Source organism: Euleptes europaea, chromosome 2 (genome assembly GCF_029931775.1).
Source record: "Euleptes europaea isolate rEulEur1 chromosome 2, rEulEur1.hap1, whole genome shotgun sequence".
In the NCBI taxonomy this organism is placed as follows: Eukaryota; Metazoa; Chordata; class Lepidosauria; order Squamata; family Sphaerodactylidae; genus Euleptes; species Euleptes europaea.
In genome coordinates this window covers 135,240,619-135,264,913 of record NC_079313.1, presented here as the reverse complement: position 1 = coordinate 135,264,913, position 24,295 = coordinate 135,240,619, and the positions used below count along the sequence as shown (strand labels likewise).

Below are 24,295 nucleotides of genomic sequence, written 5' to 3'. Positions count from 1 at the left end.
GTGCTGAGCAGGGATTTTAAGTTTTGGTTTTATGTTCTTACTGTTTGTTCAACATGTTTTTATCTATGTTTGTAAGCTGCCTTGGGCTCCATAAGGAAGAAAGGCAGCTAATAAATGTTTTAAATAAATAAAAACAAACCGCTGCTACATAGCCAGCATGGTGTAGTGGTCACGCTAGGATCTATGAGGCAGGGTTCAAACCCCCCCCCCTTTGCCACTGTAGCTCCTAAGATTACCTGGTCCAATCACGCTTTCTCTCAGGCTAGCCTACCTCACAAGGTGGTGGTTCTGAGGATAAAATTCAGGAGGACCGATTGATGCTCTGAAGCTCTTTGGGATTTGCTCAGAGCACACTTTCAGAGGGTAGTCATGTTGGACTGCAGTAGAACAGCTGGGTATGAGTCCAATAGCACCATAGAGACCGACAAGATTTGCGGTGGGGTATGAGCTTTTGAGAGCCAAAGCTCCTTCAAATCGCTCCCTATCACAGGCATGAAGCGTCCATCAAAGAATAAACATAGCTGGTATGGATGGACAAAAAGAGCCCCGTGGCTCAGAGTGTTAAGCTGCAGTACCACAGTCAAAAGCTCTGCTCACGACCTGAGTTCGATCCCAACAGAAGTCGGTTTCAGGTAGCCTGCTCAAGGTTGACTCAGCCTTCCATCCTTCCAAGGTCGGTGAAATGAGTACCCGGCTTGCTGGGGGTAAAGGGAAGATGACTGGGGAAGGCAATGGCAAACCACCCCATAAACAAAGTCTGCCTAGTAAACGTCAGGATGTGACATCAGGAATGACCCGGTGCTTGCACAGGGGATCTTTACCTTTTATGGATGGACATTCCATGTGTTTGATGAAGTCACACATGAACACACATGAAGCTGCCTTATACTGAACCAGACCCCTGGTCCATCAAAGTCAGTATTGTCTACTCAGACCGGCAGCCGCTCTCCAGGGTTTCAGGTAGAGGTCTTTCACATCACCTACCTGCCTCTAGTCCCTTTAACTGGAGATGCCGGGGATTGAACCTGGGACCTTCTGCATGCCAAGCAGATGCTCTACCACTGAGCCACGGCCCCTCCACAGTCAGCTCCACTAGAATAAAATTTGGTTGTCTTTAAGGTGCCTCTGGAGGGCAGGCGGTACATTTCTGTTGACCCCAATTTGGGGCTAGAAAAGCAGAGGAAGGGAACTACGTATGTGAGTCCTTTCCACAGTTGCATCCTGGGTCTCACAATTGTTGGAGAATTTCCTATTTGCTCAATATTATTGGAGTTTCCTGGTTTGATACCAAATGACCTAGTTCCCCAGAAAAGGTGGGCTTCTCCTTATTTCTAAGGAGTGTTGTTAGAAGCCTCCTTTCCTGGAGGCCGTTTTGCATTATATCAGTGGCTCCGCGCAATCACTTCTCAAACATCCAGTACTCCCTAAGGTCGTAAACTCTGCTTCCTCCTCTGTTCCATAGAGATCCTTGTTTGGAAACAGCACATTTCATTTCCTCGATGTTGCAAATTGCTTTGTAAGATGATGGGAACATAAATAAAACTGAACACTCACACAAACACACATGAAACTGTCTTATACTGAACCAGACCCTTGGTTCAGCACAGTCAGTATTGTCTACTCAGACTGGAAGCGGCTCTCCAGGGTCTCAAGTACTGTCTACTCATACTGGCAGTGGCTCTCCAGGGTCTCAGGTATAGTAGTAGAAGAAGAGTTGGTTTTCATATGCCGACTTTGTCTACCCCTTAAGGAAGAATCAAACCGGCTTACAGTCAGCTTCCCTTCCCCTCCCCACAACAGACATTCTGTGAGGTAGGTGGGGCTGAGAGAGCTCTAAGAGAGCTGTGACTAGCCCAAGGTCACCCAACTGGCTTCACGTGTAGGAGCTGGGAAACCAGCCTGGTTCACCAGATTAGACTCCACTGCTCATGTGGAGGAGTGGGGAATCAAACCCAGTTCTCCAGATTCGAGTCCACCGCTCCAAACCACCGCTCTTAACCACTACACCACGCAGGCTCTCTACTCTACAATTCTTCTACTTAGACTGGCAGCCGCTCTCCAGGATCTCAGGTATTGTCTACTGGGACCAGCAGCAGCTCTCCAGGTCTCAGTTACTGTCTACTCAGATTGGTAGCAGTTCTCCAGGGTCTCTGGTATTGTCTAAGACTGGAGGTGGTTCTCCAGGGTCTCGAGTATTGTGTACTCAGACTGGCAGCGGTTCTCCAGGGTCTTGGGTATTGTCTACTCAGACTGGCAGCGGCTTTCCAGGGTCTCTGATACTGTCTACCCAGACTGGCAATGGTTTTCCGGGATCTCTGGTATTGTCTGCTCAGACTGGCAGTGACTCTCCAGGGCCTCGGGTATTGTCTACTCAGACTGGCAGCGGCTCTGCAGGGTCTCAGACAGAGGTCTTTCACATCACCCGCTGCCCGATTCTTTTAATCGGGGATACCGGGGATTGAACACAGGACCTTCTGCACGCAAACCACCGAGCCACGGACCCTCCCTATGTTGGCAGACCAAGAGGTTTAGTGAGCTCAGAACAATCTCCTTTGGCTGGCAAGGGCTCCCCAGGGTCTCTGGCAGGGGAGGAGGGTCTTTCTCACCCCCTGCTGCTACTTCCCAAGATTCCTCAACTGGAGATGCCAGGGATCAAGTGCGGGGGGGGGGGTGTCTTCTGCCCGCAGAGGAAATGATCTATAGCTGAATCACAGCCCCCCTTCGGGGTTCATTTCTCATAGCCTGAATTGCCTGATGATTAAGCCATCGCTGAGCATAAAATTGCTGACCTGTCTTGAGTCGTATTCTCTATGGAATGCTGTTGCAAGTTTTCTTTGAGAAGGGGGAAATGAGAAAGCGCAGGAGGGGAAATCTGATGGCAAGGGAGGAATTAAAGGCGGAGCCCAGAAGCCTGACTGGCACCAGGCCTTTTCCACCTCCCGGCAAGGAAAGAAAGCCAATCTTCAATTAAGCTGGCAGCGAGGAGTGGCTTATTGATTGATTGATTTTTGCGGTTTGTAGCCTGCCCTCCCCAGCCAAAGCCAGGCTCAGGGCGGGAGGGGCTGTGGCTCAGTGGTAGAGCACCTGCTTGGCATGCAGAAGGTCCCAGGTTCAATCCTAATGTCGAGACGGAAACTCTTTTGATTTAATTTCAACCCGTTGTTTCTGGTCCGACCTTCTGGGGCAACAGAAAACAACTCGGCACCATCCTGTATAGGACAGCCCTTCAAGTACCATGCATAATTTTATAGACCTCTATCATGTCTCCCCTGATCCTAATGCATTGTTTATTGAATGTCCCATCCTGTTGATCATATTGACTCGCATCTGCATAATCTGCCTTGAGTCCCACTGGGCAAGGCAGACTATAAATACCACATCTAAACTAAATTTTAAAAATCTGTGCTCCCCAGTGATCCTCGATCCCAGGGACACTTAATTGTGCTTTGCTTTTTTTTATTGGCTTGCGTGCGTTGATGGGAACGAGGTATAGAACACATCGTAGCCGTCTCTGCCTTGTGTTTGGCTTCCAGAGTTTTGTATAGAAGTTGAGGAAATCACCAGCTCTCTTTTTCTCTCTTCTTCCCTTTCCTGCTGCAGACCTGGACCCGAGCTGTATAATTCACGTTGGAAAGGAAAAACTCTTCCTCGGCAGGATCCACAAGGCGGCAGACATCTCTTAATCCTTGAATGTCCAATAAGAACCTCCGAGCATTTGGTATGATGCCCTCCTACGGCAAAAAGACATCCGTCAGGAAACTATCCAAGGTAAAGCTGCTGGCTCCTCTTTCCAGTCAGTTCTTTCTGTTTGTAAATGTTCATGTAAATAAGTTCCAATAATAAGAACATAAGAAAGGCCATGCTGGATCAGACCAAGGTCCATCAAATCCAGCAGTCTGTTCACACAGGGGCCAACCAGGTGCCTCTAGGAAGCCCACAAGCAAGAGGACTGCAGCAGCACCATCCTGCCTTTGTTCCACAGCACCTAACATAATAGCCCTGCTCCTCTGATCCTGGAGAGAATAGGTATGCCTCATGACTAGTAGCCATTTTTACTAGTAGCCATGGATAGCCCTCTCCTCCATGAACATGTCCACTCCCCTCTTAAAGCCTTCCAAGCTGGCAGCCATCACCACATCCTGAGGCAGGGAGTTCCACAATTTAACAATGCGTTGTGTGAAGAAATACTTCCTTTTATCTGCTTTGAATCCCTCACCCTCCAGCTTCAGCAGATGCCCCCGCGTTCTAGTATTACGAGAGAGGGAGAAAAGCTTCTCCCTGTCCACTCTTTCCATGCCATGAATAATTTTTGCATCAATGTGGAGAGAGCGGACAGAAAGGTTTCGCTGTGTCTTGTAACACTAAATTTCGGCATCATGGTGGACAGTAGGTCTGTTGGCAGCCATGATCCATGACAGCAAAAGAGAACTTCCATCTTCTGAGGCAGTATACCCCTAAAGACCAGGTGCAGGGGGACAGATAAGGGCTGTTAACTTTGTGGCCTGCTCTTAACAGGAAGGGTCTGTGTAGGACCTTTGGAAACAGAATACTTGGATGGGCCCTTGGTCTGACCCCAGGGGGCTGGAAAAGATACAGAAAAGAGAACCATAGAACATGTCTTCCTGCGTTGCCTTTTTTACATTATATTAGGTCTCAGTATATCATTCCCATTCTGTCAAACTTTCCCTGAAGATCTGAACATTTTTATGTTTCCCTTCTCCTCTTCCTGGGAGATAATCATCTCAGTAGCCAAATTCTGTCTTCGGACGAGTGGGATGTGTAAATGGCTGACCGAAGTGAACAATTCCATTCCATAGATGGCATTACCTCCCCATTTTATAGTTTATTGACTTAAATTTATTATTAATAATAATGTTAATTTATTATTTATTTATTTATTTATTATTAGTACTCTTAGAGAGCCAGCAAGGTGTCGTGGTTTGGAACGGTGGACTCTGATCTGGAGAACCAAGTTTGATTCCTCACTCCTCTACATGAGCAGCGGAGGCTAATCTAGTGAACTGGGTTGGTTCCCCCCCTCCTCCACATGAAACCAGTTGGGTGACCTTGGGCTAGTCACACTCTCCCTTAGCCCCATCTACCTCACTGGGTGTCTGTTGTGGGGAGGGGAAGGTGATTGTAAGCCGGTTTGATTCTTCCTTAAGTGGTAGAGAAAGTCTGCATATAACAACCAACTTCTTCTTCTTAATCTAGCTTCAATTTCATTGCTTTTTACTTATATATGGAGCTGATCTTCCTAAACCAGGGATTGTGGGTTCGTGTCCCATCTGTTTTTTTGGGAGGGGCCGTGGCTCAGAGGTAGAGCATCTGTTTGGCATGCAGAAGGTCCCAGGTTCAATCCCCGGCATCTCCAGTTAAAGGGACTAGGCAAGTAGGTGATGTGAAAGACCTCTACCTGAGACCCTGGAGAGCCGCTCCCAGTCTGAGTGGACAATACTGACTTTGATGGACCAAGGGTCTGATTCAGTATAAGGCAGCTTCATGTGTTCATCTTGTACCAAAATGAATATTGATTGATAGATTGGTTGATACAGAAAAGAGTACGTAGAAAAGCCAAGGGACTGAAGAACCTTCCATGCTAGGCAAAACTGAAAATGTTGCTCAAATCCAGGACTGACTGCTTGCTTTCTTTCCCCTCTAGTGGATGGTTTGCAGCCTCCTGGTGTTCTGGAACACTCCGGTTTCTAGCTCCAATCCCACTTACGAATGGCAAGATCCCATTACCCACCAGAGACTCGTATGCCAGCAGTGCCCGCCAGGAACATTCATGGCGCAGCACTGCACCAAGGATAGGCCGACCCAGTGCCAGGGGTGCCCCACTCTCCACTATACCCAGTACTGGAACTACCTCGACAAATGTCTGTATTGCAACAACATCTGCAGCAGCCTGGAAGTGGAGGCGCGACCGTGTAATGCCACGCACGACCGGGTATGCCAGTGCAAACCTGGCTACTACTTAAACCTCTTCTACGATTACTGCATGCCTCATTCCACCTGTCCTCTGGGGAGTGAAGTCGCTCAGCCTGGTATGTATTATAGGCGAACTCCTTTACCCAGGTGGGAAAATATCTGCAGGGGCCGTTGGCTGATAAAAGAACGTCTGAGCTTTTCTGAGGTTCAGATTGGTTCATGTCCATTATCTTGTAATAATCCTTAGAATAGCCCTGGTATTCCTTGGAGGTCTCCTGCCACATACTAGCCAGGGTCAGGGCTAAGGATGAGTGACTGGCCCAAGGTCAGCCAGCAAGCTTCCATGATGTGAGTGGGGATTTGAACTTGGGTTTTCCATGCCCTACTCCAACACCTTAACCACCACACTCTCTCTCTCTATGATTCCTGTGTGTGTGTGTAAAGTGCCGTCAAGTCGCAGCCGACTTATGGCGACCCATTTTGGAGTTTTCACGGCAAGAGACTAACAGAGGTGGTTTGCCAGTGCCTCTGTACAGCAACCCTGGTATTCCTTGGTGGTCTCCCATCTAAATACCCTGTGGGGTAGGCCTGCCTTATAATCTCCACATCGCCGGCTTGGGGCCGAGAGAACCCTAGTTTGGCCGAGATGAGATCTGAATGGGGATGTCTGGGAGCGTAGCTCAGTTTTTTAACCATTTAGGTTATAACAGCTCTCTTGAATTATTTTGGGTACTTTAAATAATAGCCGGTATTTTAGTATAGGCCCAGGCTAAATAATAGCTGGTATGTCGGATGGCTCAGGCTAGCCTGATCTCATCAGATCTCAGAAGCTAAGCAGGATCGGTCATTCTTAGTACTTGGATGGGAGACCACCAAGGAAGACCAGGGTCTCTATGCAGAGGAAGGCAATAGCAAACCACCTGTGTTAGTCTCTTGCCTTGAAAACCCTACTGGATTACCGTAAGTCAACTGTGACTTGACGGCACTTTATCCCACCCTTATTTCAAGGTGGAGTGCATGGTTCTTCCGTCATTGATCCATGCAATGATCATTTGAAGTAGGCAAAGCCAAAAGGTGGACCACTGAGATTTATGGCTGAGTGGGGATTTGAAATGGGTCTGAGCCGGCAAGCAGCATGGATCTGAAGGCAAGGGTGTTCAGATCCATGCTGCTTGCTGGTTCGGACCTTCTTGGAGGTCCAAGCGGGCAAACATAGAATCATAGAGTTGGAAGGGACCACCAGGGTCATCTAGTTCAAGCCCCAGCACAATGCAGGAATTTCACAACTACCTCCCCAACACACCCCCAGCGACCAAGATGCCCTCCCTCTCATGAACTGCCTACGGTCATAGAATCAGCATTGCTGACAGATGGCCATCTAGCCTCTGCTTAAAAACCTCCAGAGAAGGAGAGCTTACCACCTCCCGAGGAAGCCTGTTCCACTGAGGAACCACTCTAACTGTTAGAAAATTCTACCTAATTTCTAGATGGAAACTCTTTTGATTTAATTTCAACCCGTTGGTTCTGGTCCGACCTTCTGGGGCAACAGAAAACAACTCAGCACCATCCTCTATATGACAGCCCTTCAAGTACTTGAAGATGGTTATCATATCCCCTCTCAGTCTCCTCCTCTCCTGGCTAAACATACCCAGCTCCTTCAACCTTTCCTCATAGGACTTGGTCTCCAGACCCCTCACTATCTTGGTTGCCCTCCTTTGGACACGTTCCAGCTTGTCTACATCTTTCTGAAATTGTGGTGCCCAAAACTGAACACAGTATTCTAGGTGAGGTCTAACCATCACTTCGCGTGATCCGGACACTATACTTCTGTTGATGCAGCCCAAGATTGCATTTGCCTTTTTATCTACTGCATCACACTACTGACTCATGCTCAGTGTTTCGTCTACTAAGACCCCAAGATCCTTTTCGCACACACTACTGCTAAGACAAGTCTCCCCCATCCTATAATTATGCATTTGATTTTCCCTACCTAAATGCAGATCTTTACATTTATCTCTGTTGAAATGCATTTTATTGGTTTTAGCCCAATTCTCCAGCCTATCAAGATCATCCTGGCTCTGTCTTCTACCATATTTACTACTGTATTTGAATGCCCCTGTGCATAGATCGCCCTCCCCTGCAGCTTCTGACTTTGGGGGCGGCAGTGGGGGGCAATACAAGCGCAGGGCTCGAGCTCTGCGCAGCGTATTTTTCATGTTCAGGTTTATTAAACCCAAAAATTGTTCCATTATTTGAAAAAGCCGAATCCTGTACATTCAGCTTTTTCGGATTATCGAAAATTTCCAGGTTTAATAAACCCGAACCTGAAAAATACCAGGAATAAATGGTGCACAGCCCTATATTGTACTGATTGTGTATGTTATGTGTCATCAGGTCACTTACAAGTTATGGCAACCCTATGAATTAATGACCTCTAGAACATCCTATCATTAACAGCGTGGGTCAGGTCTTACAAACTGAAGACTGTGGCTTCCTTGACTGAGTCAATCCATCCCCTGTTGGGTCTTCCTCTTTTCCTGTTGCCCTTGCACATAGATTGCTTTCCCCTACAGCCTCCGACTTCAGGGGAAGTAGGGGAGGGTGATCCAAGCTCAGGGCTGGAGCTTTGCGCAGTGTTATTTTTCGGGTTCAGGTTTATTAAACCCGAAAATTGTCCCATTATTCGAAAAAGCAGAATCCTTTATATTTGGCTTTTTCGGATTATCAAAAATCTCCAGGTTTAATAAACCCATACCTGAAAAATACCAGGGGGTGAGTGGGAATGGTGCACAGCCCTATATTGTACAGATTGTGTATGTTATGTGCCATCAAGTCACTTACAACTTATGGCAACCCTATGAATTAATGACCTCCAAAATGTCCTATCATTAACAGCCTTGCTCAGGTCTTGCAAACTGAGGGCCGTGGCTTCCTTAACTGAGTCAATCCATCTCCTGTTTCTTTTTCCTCTTTTCCTGCTGCCTTCAACTTTTCATGTAATTATTCTCTCTTCCAGTGACTCTTTTTCTTCTCAGGAGGTCACCAAGTATGACAGCCTCAATTTAGTCATTTTAGCTTCTAGGGAGAGTTCAGGGTTGCTTTGATCTAGAACCCGCTGATTTGTCTTTTTGGTGGTTCACGCTGCACATTATACAGATTACAAGGTGTTAAATAACATACCGGACTAGATGAACGTTGTAGGCTGGACTTGTGTTCTCAGAGGTCCAAGGAGTCCATGAGCCATTCTCTCCCCCACCAAGATTCCCTTTGAACCGATCCGGCCGCCCATCCCCCATTGTTGTTCTGAAATTCAATGGTTAGAAAGAGTTTCTTCATCTCTGCAGTTGCCTACCCCAAAGCCATCAGCTCTCGAGCTAGAAGGCCTCGCTAGTCTCTAGACCGCCCTGCTTCCTGGTTTTCTAGCGATGAGGAACTTCTATAAGCAATTGTCAAAAAACTGGGATGTAGCCAGGCAAATGCATGACTTGTTCAGATTTGAAGAACTGTGATCTTCAAAGTGACTCATCGGAGCTGGAATTTATAAATGGGATCAGCTTTATACACGTTTTGTGTATGTGTGTGGGGTGTCTGTCTGGAAGTGTTTTATGAGTCACACAACAGAGATCGACAACGAAGTCAGTGTATGTGAAGCTGCCTTTCTGTTGAGTCAGATTGACCTGTGTGATCTATTCTGGCAAGTAGTCCCTGCTTTTTGGACACATAAATGTGTGAAGCTGCCTTACACTGAATCAAACCTTTATGCATCCATCAAGGTCAGTACTGTCTACTCAGACTGGCAGTGGCTCTCCAGAATCTCAGGCTGAGGTCTTTCACTTCACCTGATTATTTTTTTAAACTGGGGGTGCCAGGGATTGAACCTGGGACCTTTTGCCGGCCAAGCAGATGCACCATCCTCTACATGACAGCCCTTCAAGTACTTGAAGATGGTTATCATATCCCCTCTCAGTCTTCTCCTTTTCAGGCTAAACATCCCCAGCTCCTTCAACCTTTCCTCTTAGGACTTGGTCTCCAGACCCCTCACCCTCTTGGTTGCCCTCCTCTGGACATGTTCCAGCTTGTCTACATCTTTCTTAAATTGTGGTGCCCAAAACTGAACACAGTCCTCTAGGTGAGGTCTAACCAGAGCAGAGTAAAGCGATACCATCGCTTCATGTGATCTGGACACTATACTTCTGTTGATGCAGCCCAAGATCGCATTTGCCTACCACTGCATAGAAACCCCGGACCTTCTTGGTGGTCTCCCATCCAAGTACTAATGAAGGCTGACCCTGCTTAGCTACCAAGAACTGACAAGATCAGGCTAGTCTGGACCATCCTGGTCGGGGCAGACAAATAGAGGTGGTTTGCCATTTCCTACCACTGCACAGCAACCCTGGACTTACTTGGTGGTCTCCCATCCAAGTACTAACCAGGGCTGACCTTGCTTAGCTTCCGAAATCTGACAGATCAGGCTAGCTTGGGCCCTCCGGGACAGGGTCTTCCCCTTGCAGCCTCTCTCTTTTCAGCACCCAGTCTTGGCTTTCAGAACCAACCCCCAGCCTGGCCTCTGTGCATCGTTAATACATTGCAATGTCTGGCGGTGACCCCATCTGAAAGATCCTCTTGCCAAAGGGGTGTGTGAAGTCATGTCCTCGTTCTTACTCGAAAGAGAATTGGCAGCAGTTCTGCATTCTTCAAAAGGAAAGGACGCCACCGCCCACTTTCACTATCTGTTTTCCCTTTCCAGCCTGGGAATCCCCGGTCCGTTTGGCACTTCGGATAAACAGGAGGTGCCGCGTGTTTGGGCGGTTTAGAGTGGGGTCAGGGAGAACCAGATTCAGATTCTTGCTCAATTGCAAATTCTCACAACAGGAGGGCCTGCTCTGGGAAGCAAAGCGGAAATTTGTATGCTTAAAGGAAATGCTAGGAACAGTTATGCCGGATAGCTTTGTGTCCTACTGCACATTTTGTGGCTGGCGCTGCCTCCATGTAATTTAGCTCTTGTTCAGTATAATCTTTCACGAAATTTAGCTATGCCCTCCAAGAGGCATGGGAAGGAAGATCAGTGGGGACTCGATGCCATACAGACTGGCTTCATGTGTAGGAGTGGGGAAACCAACCCGGTTCACCAGATTAGTCTCTGCCGCTCATATGGAGGAGTGGGGAATCAAACCCGGTTCTCCATATCAGAGTCCACTCCAAACCACTGCTCTTAACCACTACACCATGCTGGCTGTTAGAAATCCACATTTGTATTTAATGGTATTTTTTGTATAAGAGGTACTACGATATGTGTTTTTTTTCCCTTTCTTCTGGGAGAACTGCTCTCTGTAATCGGGAGATGAGTTGTAATTCCAGGAGATCTCCAGACCCCACCTGGATCTTGGCAACCCTTGCCACAGATCAAAACTGTCAACGCGCTGACTCAATTCTCCCAACGCTTCTCTCTTGCAGGCACCCCTCACGAAGACACCAAATGTGCAGAGTGCCTTCCTGGGACCTTCTCCAACTCCAGCACGGGGATCTGTCAGCCACACACCAACTGCTCTGAGCAGGGCCTGGAGCTCATCGTTCCTGGGAACCAGTTCCACGATGCCCTCTGCACAGCTTGCAAGCTCAACCAAACCAAGGGCCCCCTAGAACGGCTAGAGGAAGGGTCAGGTAGGCATCTGCAGCCAGGTTGACTGGCTACGGAAGGGTAGCAAACCTCCCTCAACGTCGTGTGTGTGTGTTAAGTGCCGTCAAGTCGCTTCCAACTTATGGCGACCCTATGAATCAATGTCCTCCAAAACATCCTATCTTTAACAGCCTTGCTCAGGTCTTGCAAACTGAGGGCCGTGGCTTCCTTGTTTGAGCCAATCCATCTCATGTTGGGTCTTCCTCTTTTCCTGCTGCTTTCAACTTTTCCTAGCATGATTGTCTTTTCCAGTTACTCTTGTCTTCTCATAATGTGACCAAAGTACAATAGCCTCAGTTTAGTCATTTTTAACTTCTACAGTCAGTTCAGGCTTGATTTGATCTATAACCCTTTTAAATGTGAACACATGAAGCTGCCTTATAATGAATCAGACCCTCGGTCCATCAAAGTCAGTATTGTCTACTCAAACCGGCAGCGGCTCTCCAGGGTCTCAGGAAGGGATCTTTCACATTACCTACTTGCCTATTCTCTTTAACTGGAGATGCCGGGGATTGAACGTGGGAACTTCTGCATGCCAAGCAGATGCTCTCCCACTGAGCTACAGCCCCGCCCCGAAAGCCCCCATAGTCTCTCCCTTTTTCCTGCTTCCTCCTGTCCTTCCCACCCACCAGCCAACCTAACCATCCAGGCACTGACCAAACCTATACCAGGGTGGTGTGGCGGCAGACTGTAACCTAGAGAACTGGGTTTGATTCCCCACTCCTCCACATGAGCAGTGGACTCTAATCTGGTGAACCAGGTTTGACTCCCCACTTGAACACATAAAGCTGCCTTATACTGAATCAGACCTTGGTCCATCAAAGTCAGTATTGTCTACTCAAATCTGCAGCAGCTCTCCAGGGTCTCAGGCAGGGGTCTTTCACATCACCTACTTGCCCAATCCCTTTAACTGGAGATGCCGAAGATTGAACCAGGAACCCTCTGCATGCCAAGCAGAGGCTCTACCACTGAGCCACAGCCCCTCCCCGATGTGCACCTTGCTTGGGCTAGCAGACTGAAGTCCAGTCCCTATCCTGTCACAAAAGGCCAGCCCTCGGGTGTGCAGGATAGCAAACAGCTTCCTTAAGGTTGCTAGGTCCAGATTTGGGATGGAAGGCCCTATTATGTGTTGATTCACAGAATCTTAAGGGCCGCAGGTTTATTTGACCTATTTATTTGTTTACAAAATTTCTTTGCCACATCTCTAATGAACCTGCTCGTGGCCGCTCCTAGGGCCAAACTAAACATGATGGCAGGCACGGGTCTATCCCGTCACTGCTGTTTTAGAAGCAGTTGTGGTTCTATATACATTGCCGTGAGGCCCTCCCTTGTGGCAATTTCTAAAGAACAATTTAAGAAGGGTTTAAACACGCTAGAAGGTGTCCAGAGGACGGCAACAAAGATGGTGAGGGGCTTGGAGACCAAGTCCTATGAGGAAAGGTTGAAGGAGCTGGGTATGTTTAGCCTGGAGAGGAGAAGATCGAGAGGTGATATGATAACCATCTTCAAGTACTTGAAGGGCTGTCATATAGAGGATGGTGCCGAGTTGTTTTCTGTTGCCCCAGAAGGTTGGACCAGAACCAACTGGTTGAAATTAAATCAAAGGAGTTTCCGTCTAGACATTAGGAAGATTTTTCTAACAGAGCGGATCCTCAGTGGAACAGGCTTCCTCGGGAGGTGGTGGGCTCTTCTTCTCTGGAGGTTTTTAAGCAGAGGCTAGATGGCCATCTGTCAGCAATGCTGATTCTATGACCTTAGGCAGATCATGGGAAGGAGGCATCTGGGCCATCTTCTGGGCATGGAGTAGGGGTCACTGGGGGTGTGGGGGGGGAGGTAGTTGTGAATTTCCTGCATTGTGCAGGGAATTGGACTAGATGACCTTGGTGGTCCCTTCCAACTCTATGATCCTATAACCACAAGTGCTTCTAAAACAGCATTGGCTGGCAAGGGATAGGCCTGTGGCTGCCGCCACTTTTAGTTTGGCCCACGAGACACGCTGCTTCCCACCACAATATGACCTCAGCAGGGTTGGTCGGCAGCGGGGGGAAGCATAGAGGGATTGTGCCAGGCTTTTCCATGCCGTGATGAATTTCCATCTTGTCTTTTCCAGGGGACCCAGATTGCGAACAGGCTTTTATTGGCTACGTGGTTAATCAGATCACCTCGCTGAAGAGGCTGCGGCATTTGAAGCGGGTGCTGGAGCAGGGCTCCCTGCCCAAGGAGGGCCACAGTAACCAGATGCAGCTCCAGGCCAAGATCTACTCCTACCTCACCAGGATCCGGAACACTCCCGCGGAAGAGTCTGTGACCAAAGAGCTCTTGGTGGCTGTCCAGTCCTTTCTCCATCGCAGGAAGGACCAGATCCAGAAGCGTTTCTCTTTAAATTAAGAAATTGGGTGCGTGCCCTTCGATTGGAGCTGGGGGAAAGCACCCGTCTGCAAAAGATAACACGATAACTTTGGATCAGTTCGGCTTTCTTAACTTCCTCTCTGGTCAGAAACGGGAATTGCCTCCTTAAAAAAGGTCATAACTTGACTTCGCAATAAGCAGGGCCACAATTAAGTTTGGTAGAAGATTTGGTTTTTCTCTCTCACTTCTTGCTTTTTTTGTCCACTTTAAGGGAAAGGCAAAATGCATTCTGTGATACCTAAATAAACAAAAACCTTGGCTCCTTAATCAATCCAAATTCCGATTTCCAAAAAAAGCTGGCTTTTGTGACCTGTATGGATCGTTCAGTTTTTTAGCACAATTTATTTTGCTGTTTTTCATAATTCTAGCTTTTGGCAATAGGGTGTAGTGGTTAGCGTGCCAGACTCAGTCTGGGGTGACCCAGATTTGTATCCCCCACTCAGTCGTGATAAGGTGCTCTTTGACTTTCGGCCAGTTACTTTCTATCAGCCTAATCTACCTCACAGGGTTGTTGTGAGTATAGAGTGGAAGAGGAGAGGCACATGTATGCCCCTGGGAGGGTGTTTGGGAGGAAATGTGGTAGACAGAAGAAGCAAGAAGATTAGTGCGCCCCCCCCCCTTCACACTCTTCTTCAGTTTTCAAAGCACTGGGAAGAAAGTGTAGGATGCTGATTTAAAAAAATAAAGACCTCAAATTATTCAAACCTATTATTCAGTAGCCCTTTCAAAATATTTTTATACTCATGAGGGTAGGAACCTGCTATCTGATTTCAAATGGACCCTTAAATTCCTGGTTAAGGGGAGGCTAATACGATAGAGTCAGGAGCCCCGTGGCTCAGAGTGGTAAGCTGCAGTACTGCAGTCCAAGCTCTGCTCACGACTTGAGTTCGAGCCCAACGGAAGTCGGTTTCAGGTAGCCGGCTCAAGGTTGACTCAGCCTTCCATCCTTCCGAGGTTGGTAAAATGAGTACCCAGCTTGCTGGGGGTAAAGGGATGATGACTGGGGAAGGCACTGGCAAACCACCCCGTAAAACAAAGTCGGCCTAGTAAACGTCGGGATGTGACGTCACCCCATGGGTCAGGAATGACCCGGTGCTTGCACAGGGGACCTTTACCTTTTTAATACGATAGAACAGTATGTACCTTTTCTGATCTCAGGCGGGATCACCACAGGTCCAAACTGCCCTGATCAAAGCATATCATGTTTGCGTCAGCCAGGGGACTGTGCTGTGTGAAAAACGTCATGAACACAACCCTTTCAGTGTGAGAGCCAGCATGGTGTAGTGGTTTGGAGCGGTGGATTCTGATCCGGAGAACCGGGTCTGATTCCCCACTCCACATGAGCAGCGGAGGCTAATCTGAACTGGGTTGGTTTCCCCACTCCTCCACATGAAGCCAGCTGGGTAACCTTGGGCAAGTCACAGTTCTCTTAGAGCTCTCTCAGCCCCACCTACCTCACAGGGTAGGTCTGTTGTGGGGAGGGGAAGGGAAGGTGATTGTAAGCCGGTTTGATTCTCCCTTAAGTGGTAGAAAAAGTCGGCATATAAAAATCAACTCTTCTTCTTCCATATTTACCCTCCCATTTCCAGTAGATCTAGGGAGCAGCTCTCAGGTAGGCGAATGTTCGAGTGGATGGCTTTGAAAAATACCTTCTCACAGAGCGGATTTCAAAGGCTGTCAATGGGGGGGGGGGTCATTTCAGTTTGGAAAGCTTACAGTTTAAGTACTTTATTATGGTTTCTGGGTTATACACTTAGGATAGAGGTATTTTATCAAAGCAAAAACTAGCAGATGGGCATTAGGGTGTGAAATCCATTTTTATTTTTTTAGATATTTACTTCGATGGTTGTCTTCCTTTCTCACTGAGACGCAAAGCAGATTCCATGGCTAAAAAGGCAGTTAGAACAACCAATGCAATAAAAACTGGCTTACAAAACCGGAGAACAGTGTACTAAAACAGTATTATATGAACAATGCAATTGAAACTGCTTAAGATTCCACAGGTGTTAAATATACCTTTGTTCCTTTCATAAAAATGCCCTTCTGTACCATTTTGTTTTATACGTTCAGTAAAACAATAAAAAGGATGGAAGCTCTTATGTGTATATTGCATTCAAAATAAAGAGAGATTCCACACTTCAGATGTTGCATCTCTGTTTTTACGATTTCCTCAAAACGTGTGATGTGATTTCTCCCCCATACCTTGATTAGGACCTGATAAGGACAATGGTGTTGACAAGAAATTGCAGTTGTAGAGGGGCAAATAGAATGCAGAAGGTCCCAGGTTCAATCCCTGACGTCTCCAGTTAATGTGATCAGGTAGCAAGTGATGTGAAAGACCTCCGCTTGAGACCCTGGTGTTAGCCAAATTGCTCAGTTATGAACAGTTAAATGGGGAATAAAAAGGTAAAGGTCCCCTGTGCAAGCACCAGGTCATTCCTGACCCATGGGGAGACATCACATCCAGACGTTTTCTAGGCAGACTTTGTTTACGGGGTGGTTTGCCAGTGCCTTCCCCAGTCATCTTCCCTTTACCCCCAGCAAGCTGGGTACTCATTTGACCGACCTCGGAAGGATGGAAGGCTGAGTCGACCTTGAGCCGGCTACCTGAAACCGACTTCCGTCGGGATCGAACTCAGGTCGTGAGCAGAGCTTTTGACTGCAGTACTGCAGCTTAACACTCTGTGCCATGGGGCTGCTAAATGGGGAATAGCAAAGTAATAACTGGCAAAAGGCATAACTAAACGGGATCTAACCTGTGTATACGAGAGCCCGTTCCGTGACCCCCCGAATAAAGCGGAGGTGATGGGTTTTGTTTGAAAGGTTTTACTCAATTATATATACGCACACAAGCAAAATACACTTTCACAACACTCCGACAGAGCCTAGAGAATAAAGGTGGTACAAGCAGAACGTTTGCCAATTTGGCAGGGTCCTTTTGAAGTTAGGGCGATAGTCACCTGATCCTGAAGACGGCGTCCTGGGTTCCGTGCGGCAGAGACGAGGGAGAGGGGATAGGGGGTTCCCATGACTTCACCAGCAAGGCGGGAGGAGTGCGGGATCAGGCAGTGCTACCCAAACCGACCGAGTGAACAAAGACCTTGATGGTCGGCCGAGAGGTGGGGCAGAGGGCAATTTGGACAGACTAAGCCCAAACCATTGACTGATCACATTCCGGGAGAGTCAGGAGACGTTGGTTGATGGGATTATCCGGTCCAAGACAAAGGTTCACAGGGCTCCACCTGGGTGATTCATTCCTTTGACGCCGGAGGTGCGATCTTTTGATGCTGTTATCTCGGGGGTTTCCGATGAGCCATCAATCATGCAGATGGAGGGTGGGGTGAACTGCCTGCGTGTCCAGTCGCTCTCTGCTATATGGCTGCTGCTGGAGACTCGACCTGGGCACAGAGAAAATGGATTCCCTCTGGTTCTCCACGAGGGGCTTTTCTGCCCATGGTTCCTCCTTGTCAGTTTCACTCGATCATATGGGAGCCTTTTTCCATAGCGTCTGGGCTTGACATAGGTCTGGGATGGCTGTGACACATGTCCGCTTGGTTACCATGTCCGGGAGATGGCAACCATTTGGCTACACTGGAGAGCTGCTGCCAGCCTGAGTAGACAATACTGGCCTTGACAGACCAATGGTCAGGTTCAGTATAAGGCGGCCCCATGTGTTCTCCTTTCCCTGTTGCTGGCTGGTACCAAAGAGCCGTGGGGAACCCCTCGATGCAGGAAGACCTTTCTTAAGCGGCTATTCTCCTTCAAGTGGGACATGCTGAACCTCCCCAGATGAACTGCCTCTTTAACTTTTGCATGGTGACACGGTACATGTTCCCTGCCTTGGCGACCCTATTTCAGTTGAAAGACTGTATAAAAATTCTTTCTGCAAGACAAAAGTATCCTGTCTGTGCGTGCCAGGAACAAAATTGCTCAGAGCCTTTTGTCTATTCAACTAATATGCTTCATCTATTGTAGGAACTCCATTTCTGGATAGGACAGAGTAAAATATAGAATCATAGAGTTGGAAGGAACCACCAGGGTCATCTAGTCCAACCCCCTGCACAATGCAGGAAATGAACAACTACCTCCACCCCACACCCCCAGTGACCCCTACTCCATGCCCAGAATATGGCCAAGGTGCCCTCCCTCTCATCATCCGCTTAAGGTCATAGAATCAGCATTGCTGACAGATGGCCATCTAACCTCTTCTTTAAAACCTCCAGGGAAGAAGAGTTTACCACCTCCCGAGGAAGCCTGTTCCACTGAGGAAACGCTCTGTTAGAAAATTCTTCTTAATGTCTAGACGGAAACTCTTTGGATTTAATTTCAACCCATTAGTTCTGGTCCGACCTTCTGGGGCAACAGAAAACAATATAGTTCCTTATCTATTCTAACTAACTAGGATGGAGGGAGATACAGGACTGGCGTCCTTCACTCATGGTTGCAAGATGGAGAAGAGGGTGCTTGCATGTGTGAGGAGGTGAGGAAGAAGCAGGAAGGAAGTTTCCCTGAGAGTAGCAATCTACACATCAAAAGGATAGTTCAGAGCAGTAGAGAAAGGATCCCGCAGGGTCTTGTCCCCTCTATCTCTCTGATCTTGTCCCCCTCTGGAGTCTGAGGTAAGAGGCAGCGTAAAGTCCTTCATTTCCAAGGGTCCCACCAAAAGACTGCTTTCTTATTAGAAGAAGACGAGTTGATTTTTAAATGCCGACTTTCTCTACCACTTAAGGCAGAATCAGACCGGCTTACAATCACCTTCCCTCCCCCTCCCCACAACAGACACCCTGTGAGGAAGGTGGGGCTGAGAGAGCTCTAAGAGCTGTGACTAGCCCAAGGTCACCCAGCTGGCTTTGCGTGTAGGAGTGGGGAAACCAACCCAGTTCTCCAGATTAGAGTCCGCCACTCATGTGGAGGAGTGGGGGAATCAAACCTGGTTCTCCAGATTAGAGTCCACCACTCCAAACTACCGCTCTTAACCACTACACCAGCATCTCCAGTTAAAAGGATGGGGTGGAAGGTGACGCGAATGACCTCCGCCTGAGACCGTGTAGAGCCGCTACCAGTCTGAGTAAGCAATACTGACCTTGACGGACGGACGGTCTGATTCAGTATAAGGAAGCTCTATGTGTACTCTGAGCTCAGAAATAACAAGATACAATAAAAGCTGGCAAAAAAAACCCACAGATGCAAATTTCAGTCAATGAGGAAGACTTTCCACCTTCATTGCCTAAATTAATGAGTGGTACTCCTTGTGGAAATTGCTGACATTTGACACATGGCTATACCAATATCAGTAAACACTCCAAATAAACAGAGTCTTTGCATGCCAGGATTGCACCGCAATTCATTCATCAGGAAAGGTCAACTGTAAAAGGGTATTTCCCTTCAAATGTCACCTTTGGGGCAATAAAAACGAGCTTCCCCAAACCCCCACGCAATACAGCCACCCTTTTCACCAGGAAACACATTTGCGTTCAACCTAGATTTCCTTAATGCACCTTTTTATAGCCTTTTGTCAATATGATTCTTCTTGGCCCTATTCTCCTTTTACCACCACATCCCCTTTCTGAACCAGTAGAACTGAGGGGATTGCAGCAATCCCATCATGCAGCGTAGCATATTGGTGTACTTCCTATTCACGTCCTGGTTTGATGCATTTTGAGGATGTTGACTCACACCTTGAGTTTCCGTGAGAAAGGCAAACAATGAAAGAAAAAAGAAAAGAAAAATCATACATAGAGGATGCTCTTTGCTTCACTGAAAGGCTTAGAGGTTAATGGAGGGGGAGTCCTCATGGTCTTTGTCCCAGCATGAAGGGAGGGGCTGTGGCTCAGTGGTAGAGCCTCTGCTTGGCATGCAGAAGGTCCCAGGTTCAATCCCCGGCATCTCCAGTTAAAGGAACCAGGCAAGTAGGTGATGGGAAAGACCCCTGCCTGAGACCCTGGAGAGCCGCTGCCAGTCTGAGTAGACAATACCGACTTCAATGGACCAAGGGTCTGATTCAGTATAAGGCAGCTTCATGTGTTCATGCGAAACAGGACACTGTGGGTGTCATGATGGTGCAGAAGAGCCCAAACGTTATAAGTAAATAAATAAATAAACTCCTGCTTGTCTTGATGCCATCATAACCATTTACTTGTTTATTCGCTTCCTTTATATCACACCTTTCTCCCTAGTGGGGACCCAAATAGGCTTAAATTGTTCTTCTCTCCTCTATTTTATCCTAACAACAACCCTGCGAGGTAGGTTAGGCTGAGAGAGAGGGAGTTAATGGCCCAAGGTCCCCCAGCAAGCTTCTATGCCAGAGTGGGGATTCGAACCTGAGCCTTCCAGATCCTATTCTGACTCTCTCAACAAATAGACCATGCTGGCTCTCCATTTCATAGGCCCCATCCAGGACTGCACCAGGCATTTTACTAGCATATTATCTTATTATATTTTTATCCTGCATTTCAGCCGTAAATCGGTACCCATCGCAAGAATCCAAATCCAGGACAAATAGCAATGAATGTTCCATACAACATGTTCCTCTGGAAAGGGATTCTCAGCCTGGGTTCAAAACAGATGTGATATTGGGAGTCGGTGACTGGATCTTCCTAGCGTCTTATAAGGATCAGCAAGTGGGGCCCTGCAAGACTCAGCTTGGCTGTCGTTACTATTCCTCTTCTGGAAGAAGAAGAAAAAGAAGAAGAGTGGGTTTTTATATGCTGACTTTCTCTACCACTTAAGGAAGAATCAAACCGGCTTACAATCACCTTCACTTCCCCTCCCCACTACCCTGTGAGGTAGGTGTGGCTGAGAGAGCTCTAAGAGAGCTGTGACTAGCCCAAGGTCACCCGGCTGGCTTCGTGTGTGGGAGTGGGGAAACAAATCCAGTTCACCAGATTAGCCTCCGCCGCTCGTGTGGAGGAGTGGGGAATCAAACCCGGTTCTCCAGATCAGAGTCCACCGCTCCAAACCACTGCTCTTAACCACTACACCACGCTGGCTCTCGAGAGACCAAGGGTCTCTGGCTCAGGGTAGGGCAGCATCGGAATGTGGTCCTTTGCTCTCCTTTGTAACTTCCTTTTGACTAATTCCCTTATCTGTAAGAAACGTCCTCTTTTGAAATCAAATGAGATCAATTAAATTCCATTTAAAAAGCACTGACGCTCCGGACACTTTTCCCCACATGGTTTACCAGCACACCTCTTGCCCCATACCTGAGCACCAACTAGGAATAAGTCTGGGGTGCTTTCTGTCTAGTCTCTTCCTTGATGAAATGTTGTAAGGCTAGGGTTGCCAGCTCCGGGTTGGGAAATACCTGGAGATTTTGGGGGTGGAGCCTTAGGAGGGCGGGTTTGGGGAGGGGACGGACTTCAATGCCATAGAGTCCAATTGCCAAAGCAGAGTCCAATTGAGTCCAATTGCCAAGTTCTCCAGGCGAGCTGATCTCTATCGGCTGGAGATCAGTTGTAATAGCGGGAGACCTCCAGTTACTACCTGGAGGTTGGCAACCCTATGTAAGGCAGAAACATTTATGGGTATCTAGACCTGAACAAGCAACTTGCCCAAAAAATGTAAGGATAATTGAAGTCGTCCATTTTTATAATATTTTTTGTTTTGAGCGCCTCCAATAGGATGTCCCAAGTTTTAAGCTACATTTTAGGTAGAGAAGAGGGCCTCTCAGCCCCACCTACCTCACAGGGTGTCTGTCGTGGGGAAGGGAAGGGGAAGTGATTGTAAGCTGGTCTGATTCTTCCTTAAGTGGTAGAGAAAGTCAGCATATAAAAACCAACTCCTCCTCCTCCTCCTCCTCCTCCTCCTCTTCTTCTTCTTCACCATCACTCCATCAGACTGGCAGCAGCTCTTCAGGGTGCCAGGCAGAGGTCTTTCACATCACCTACTGGTGAATCTTGCTCTACAATAAAATCGGCACCGGATAACATAATTCTAAGAACAACACTAAATAACCTTTAACAGGAGCTTGTGTGTGTATGTGTGTGTGTGTAAAGTGTGTATGTGAGTGTGTGTAAAGTGCCATCAAGTTACAGCTGACTTATGGCGACCCTAGCAAGGGGCTTTCAAGGCAAGTGAGAAGCAGAGGTGGTTTGCCGTTGCCTTCTTCTGCAGAGTCTTCCTTGGTGGCCTCCCATCCAAGTACTGACCCTGCTTAGCTTCTGCGATCTGACAATATCAGGCTATCCCATACCATTCCACATCCCCCATGGCACTTAACGGACTAACAAAATGTTATTCCTGCATAAGCTTTTGTGATCTAGAGCCCATTTCTTCAGCTGCAATGACTGTTCCTCACTACGCGGTGCTTTTATATAGGAGGTATGAAAAAAGAAAACCCAGCGGAGACAATGTCCATGTAATGCAGTAAGAACAAGGTGAAATAAATGAAAAAATGTGAATGTCATATATAATGAAGAGAAACACAAAGACTATTCTCATTTTTTTGCTACGATATTAAGTACTTGAGGATGTAATGTTATTTTTGCAAGTGAACATACAGTTTATTCTTCCATTGACAGCTTATGTAGCGTTCATTCTCCTGATTTATACTTGGCAAATAAATGTCTCAATTTGCTATTGAGGCCAGTAAGAGTAGAGCTCTTGAAGCTATTAAGAAAAATTCTGTAAAGGAAATCAAATGAGCGTGACCTTTGTTTTAATAGAGATTGTGTATGAAATTGTTTTATCTGGGCAATGTACATCGGTGCAGTTTTATTCCATTTTAGGCACCATGTTAGGTTTCTTTTTTGTACATATGTAAGGATATTTTGTAATGGCCTATGGCTAAACAAACAAATTCATTTCTAGTTCTATTTGGCAAATATATCTATGTATTGATGGGTAGTGCTGTGATAGAACATCTGCTTGGCATGCAGAAGGTCCCAGGTTCAACCCCTAGCATTTCCAGTTTAAAAAGGACTAGGCAGTAGCAAGAGCCAGCGTGGTGCAGTGGTTAAGAGTGGTGATTCGGGGAGGTGGAATCTGATCTGGAGAACCGGGTTCGATTCCCCACTCCCCCACATGAGCGGTGGAGGCTAATCCGGTGAACTGGATTTGTTTCCCCGCTCCTACGCATAAAGCCAGCTAGGTGACCTTGGGCTAGTCACAGCTCTCTCAGCCCCACCTACCTCACAGGGTGTCTGTTGTGGAGAGGGGAAGGGAAGGCGATTGTAAGCCGGTTTGATTCTTCCTTAAGTGGTAGAAAAAGTCGGCATATAAAAACCAGCTCTTCTTCTTATAGTGGTTAAAGCATCGGACTAGGATCTGGGAAACCCAGGTTCAAATCCCCACTCAGCCATTGAAGCTCGCTGGGTGATCTTGGGCCAGTCACAATCTCTCAGCCTAGCCTACCTCACAGGGTTGTTGTGAGGATAAAACAGAGGAGAGGAGGACGGTGTAAGCCGCTTTGAGTCCCCACTGGGGAGAAAGGCAGGATATAAATAAAGCAAATATATTAATTAATAAAGAGGTGATATGAAAGACCCTGTACCTGAGACCCTGGAGAGCTGCTGCCAGTCAGACAACAATATGCGACCCAGGATAAGGCAGTTCAATGTGGTTGTGGGTGGACACGGAACATTTTTTCTCTTGCGTTTGTTGGTGAGATGGATTCATGGAGGAGAGTTCAACCAGCGCGCCGTAGCCACGGTGACTAAAGGGAACCTCCATATCTAGAGGCAGTAATCCTCCAAAACCCACACAACAAAGGCATTTGGGAGTTCTTGGAGGGATGATTAATGAGCTAGTCCCAAACACAAAGGGTACTGTTAGTTTCAGGCTGGAGGCTCTCAGGTGCCAAACTGAGTCACCAATGTGATGGGTGAGACACCGGTGATTCAGATCCCACGCTTGGCATCACGTTTCCATTTCAGCAGAAATAACAACGGGGTTTTTTGGTTGTTGTTACTTCTTAAGTTCTGCCAACTAATCTGCCCTGAAGAAAGTCAGCGGGTCCCAGCAAGCCAATGGCACATACACACATTTATCAGGTGTACAAAAAGCAACGGAGCACCCAAAGAGAGGAGGAGGAGGATATGCTCAATTACATCTGAAATCTAAATGCATGGAACATGCCCTTTGGGCCTGGTCTATGCCAGAAACACAGCTCTGGTGAATCTGTAGCCATGGGTTCAAGATGCTTGACTTTCTACTATGTATGTTTGTGCCATCCAATCACAACCGGCTTATGGCGAACCCAGCAAAGGCAAGGCAATTGAAAAGCAAAGGTGGTTTGCCATTACCTAGGGACTTCCGACCAGTTGAGAGCCAGTGTGGTGT

At 47.4% G+C, this 24,295-nt stretch overlaps 1 protein-coding gene across 1 annotated transcript; it reads left to right on the top strand.

Moving 5' to 3' along the window:
- Window positions 1–3,723: 3,723 nt before the first annotated feature.
- On the top strand, window positions 3,724–13,996 carry TNFRSF6B (TNF receptor superfamily member 6b). Its single transcript, XM_056844910.1, has 5 exons — window positions 3,724–3,768; window positions 5,663–6,047; window positions 11,386–11,614; window positions 12,641–12,666; window positions 13,719–13,996. The coding sequence occupies exons 1-5, from the start codon at window positions 3,724–3,726 to the stop codon at window positions 13,994–13,996; spliced, it is 963 nt and encodes a 320-aa protein (XP_056700888.1).
- The last annotated feature ends 10,299 nt before the right edge of the window (window positions 13,997–24,295 follow it).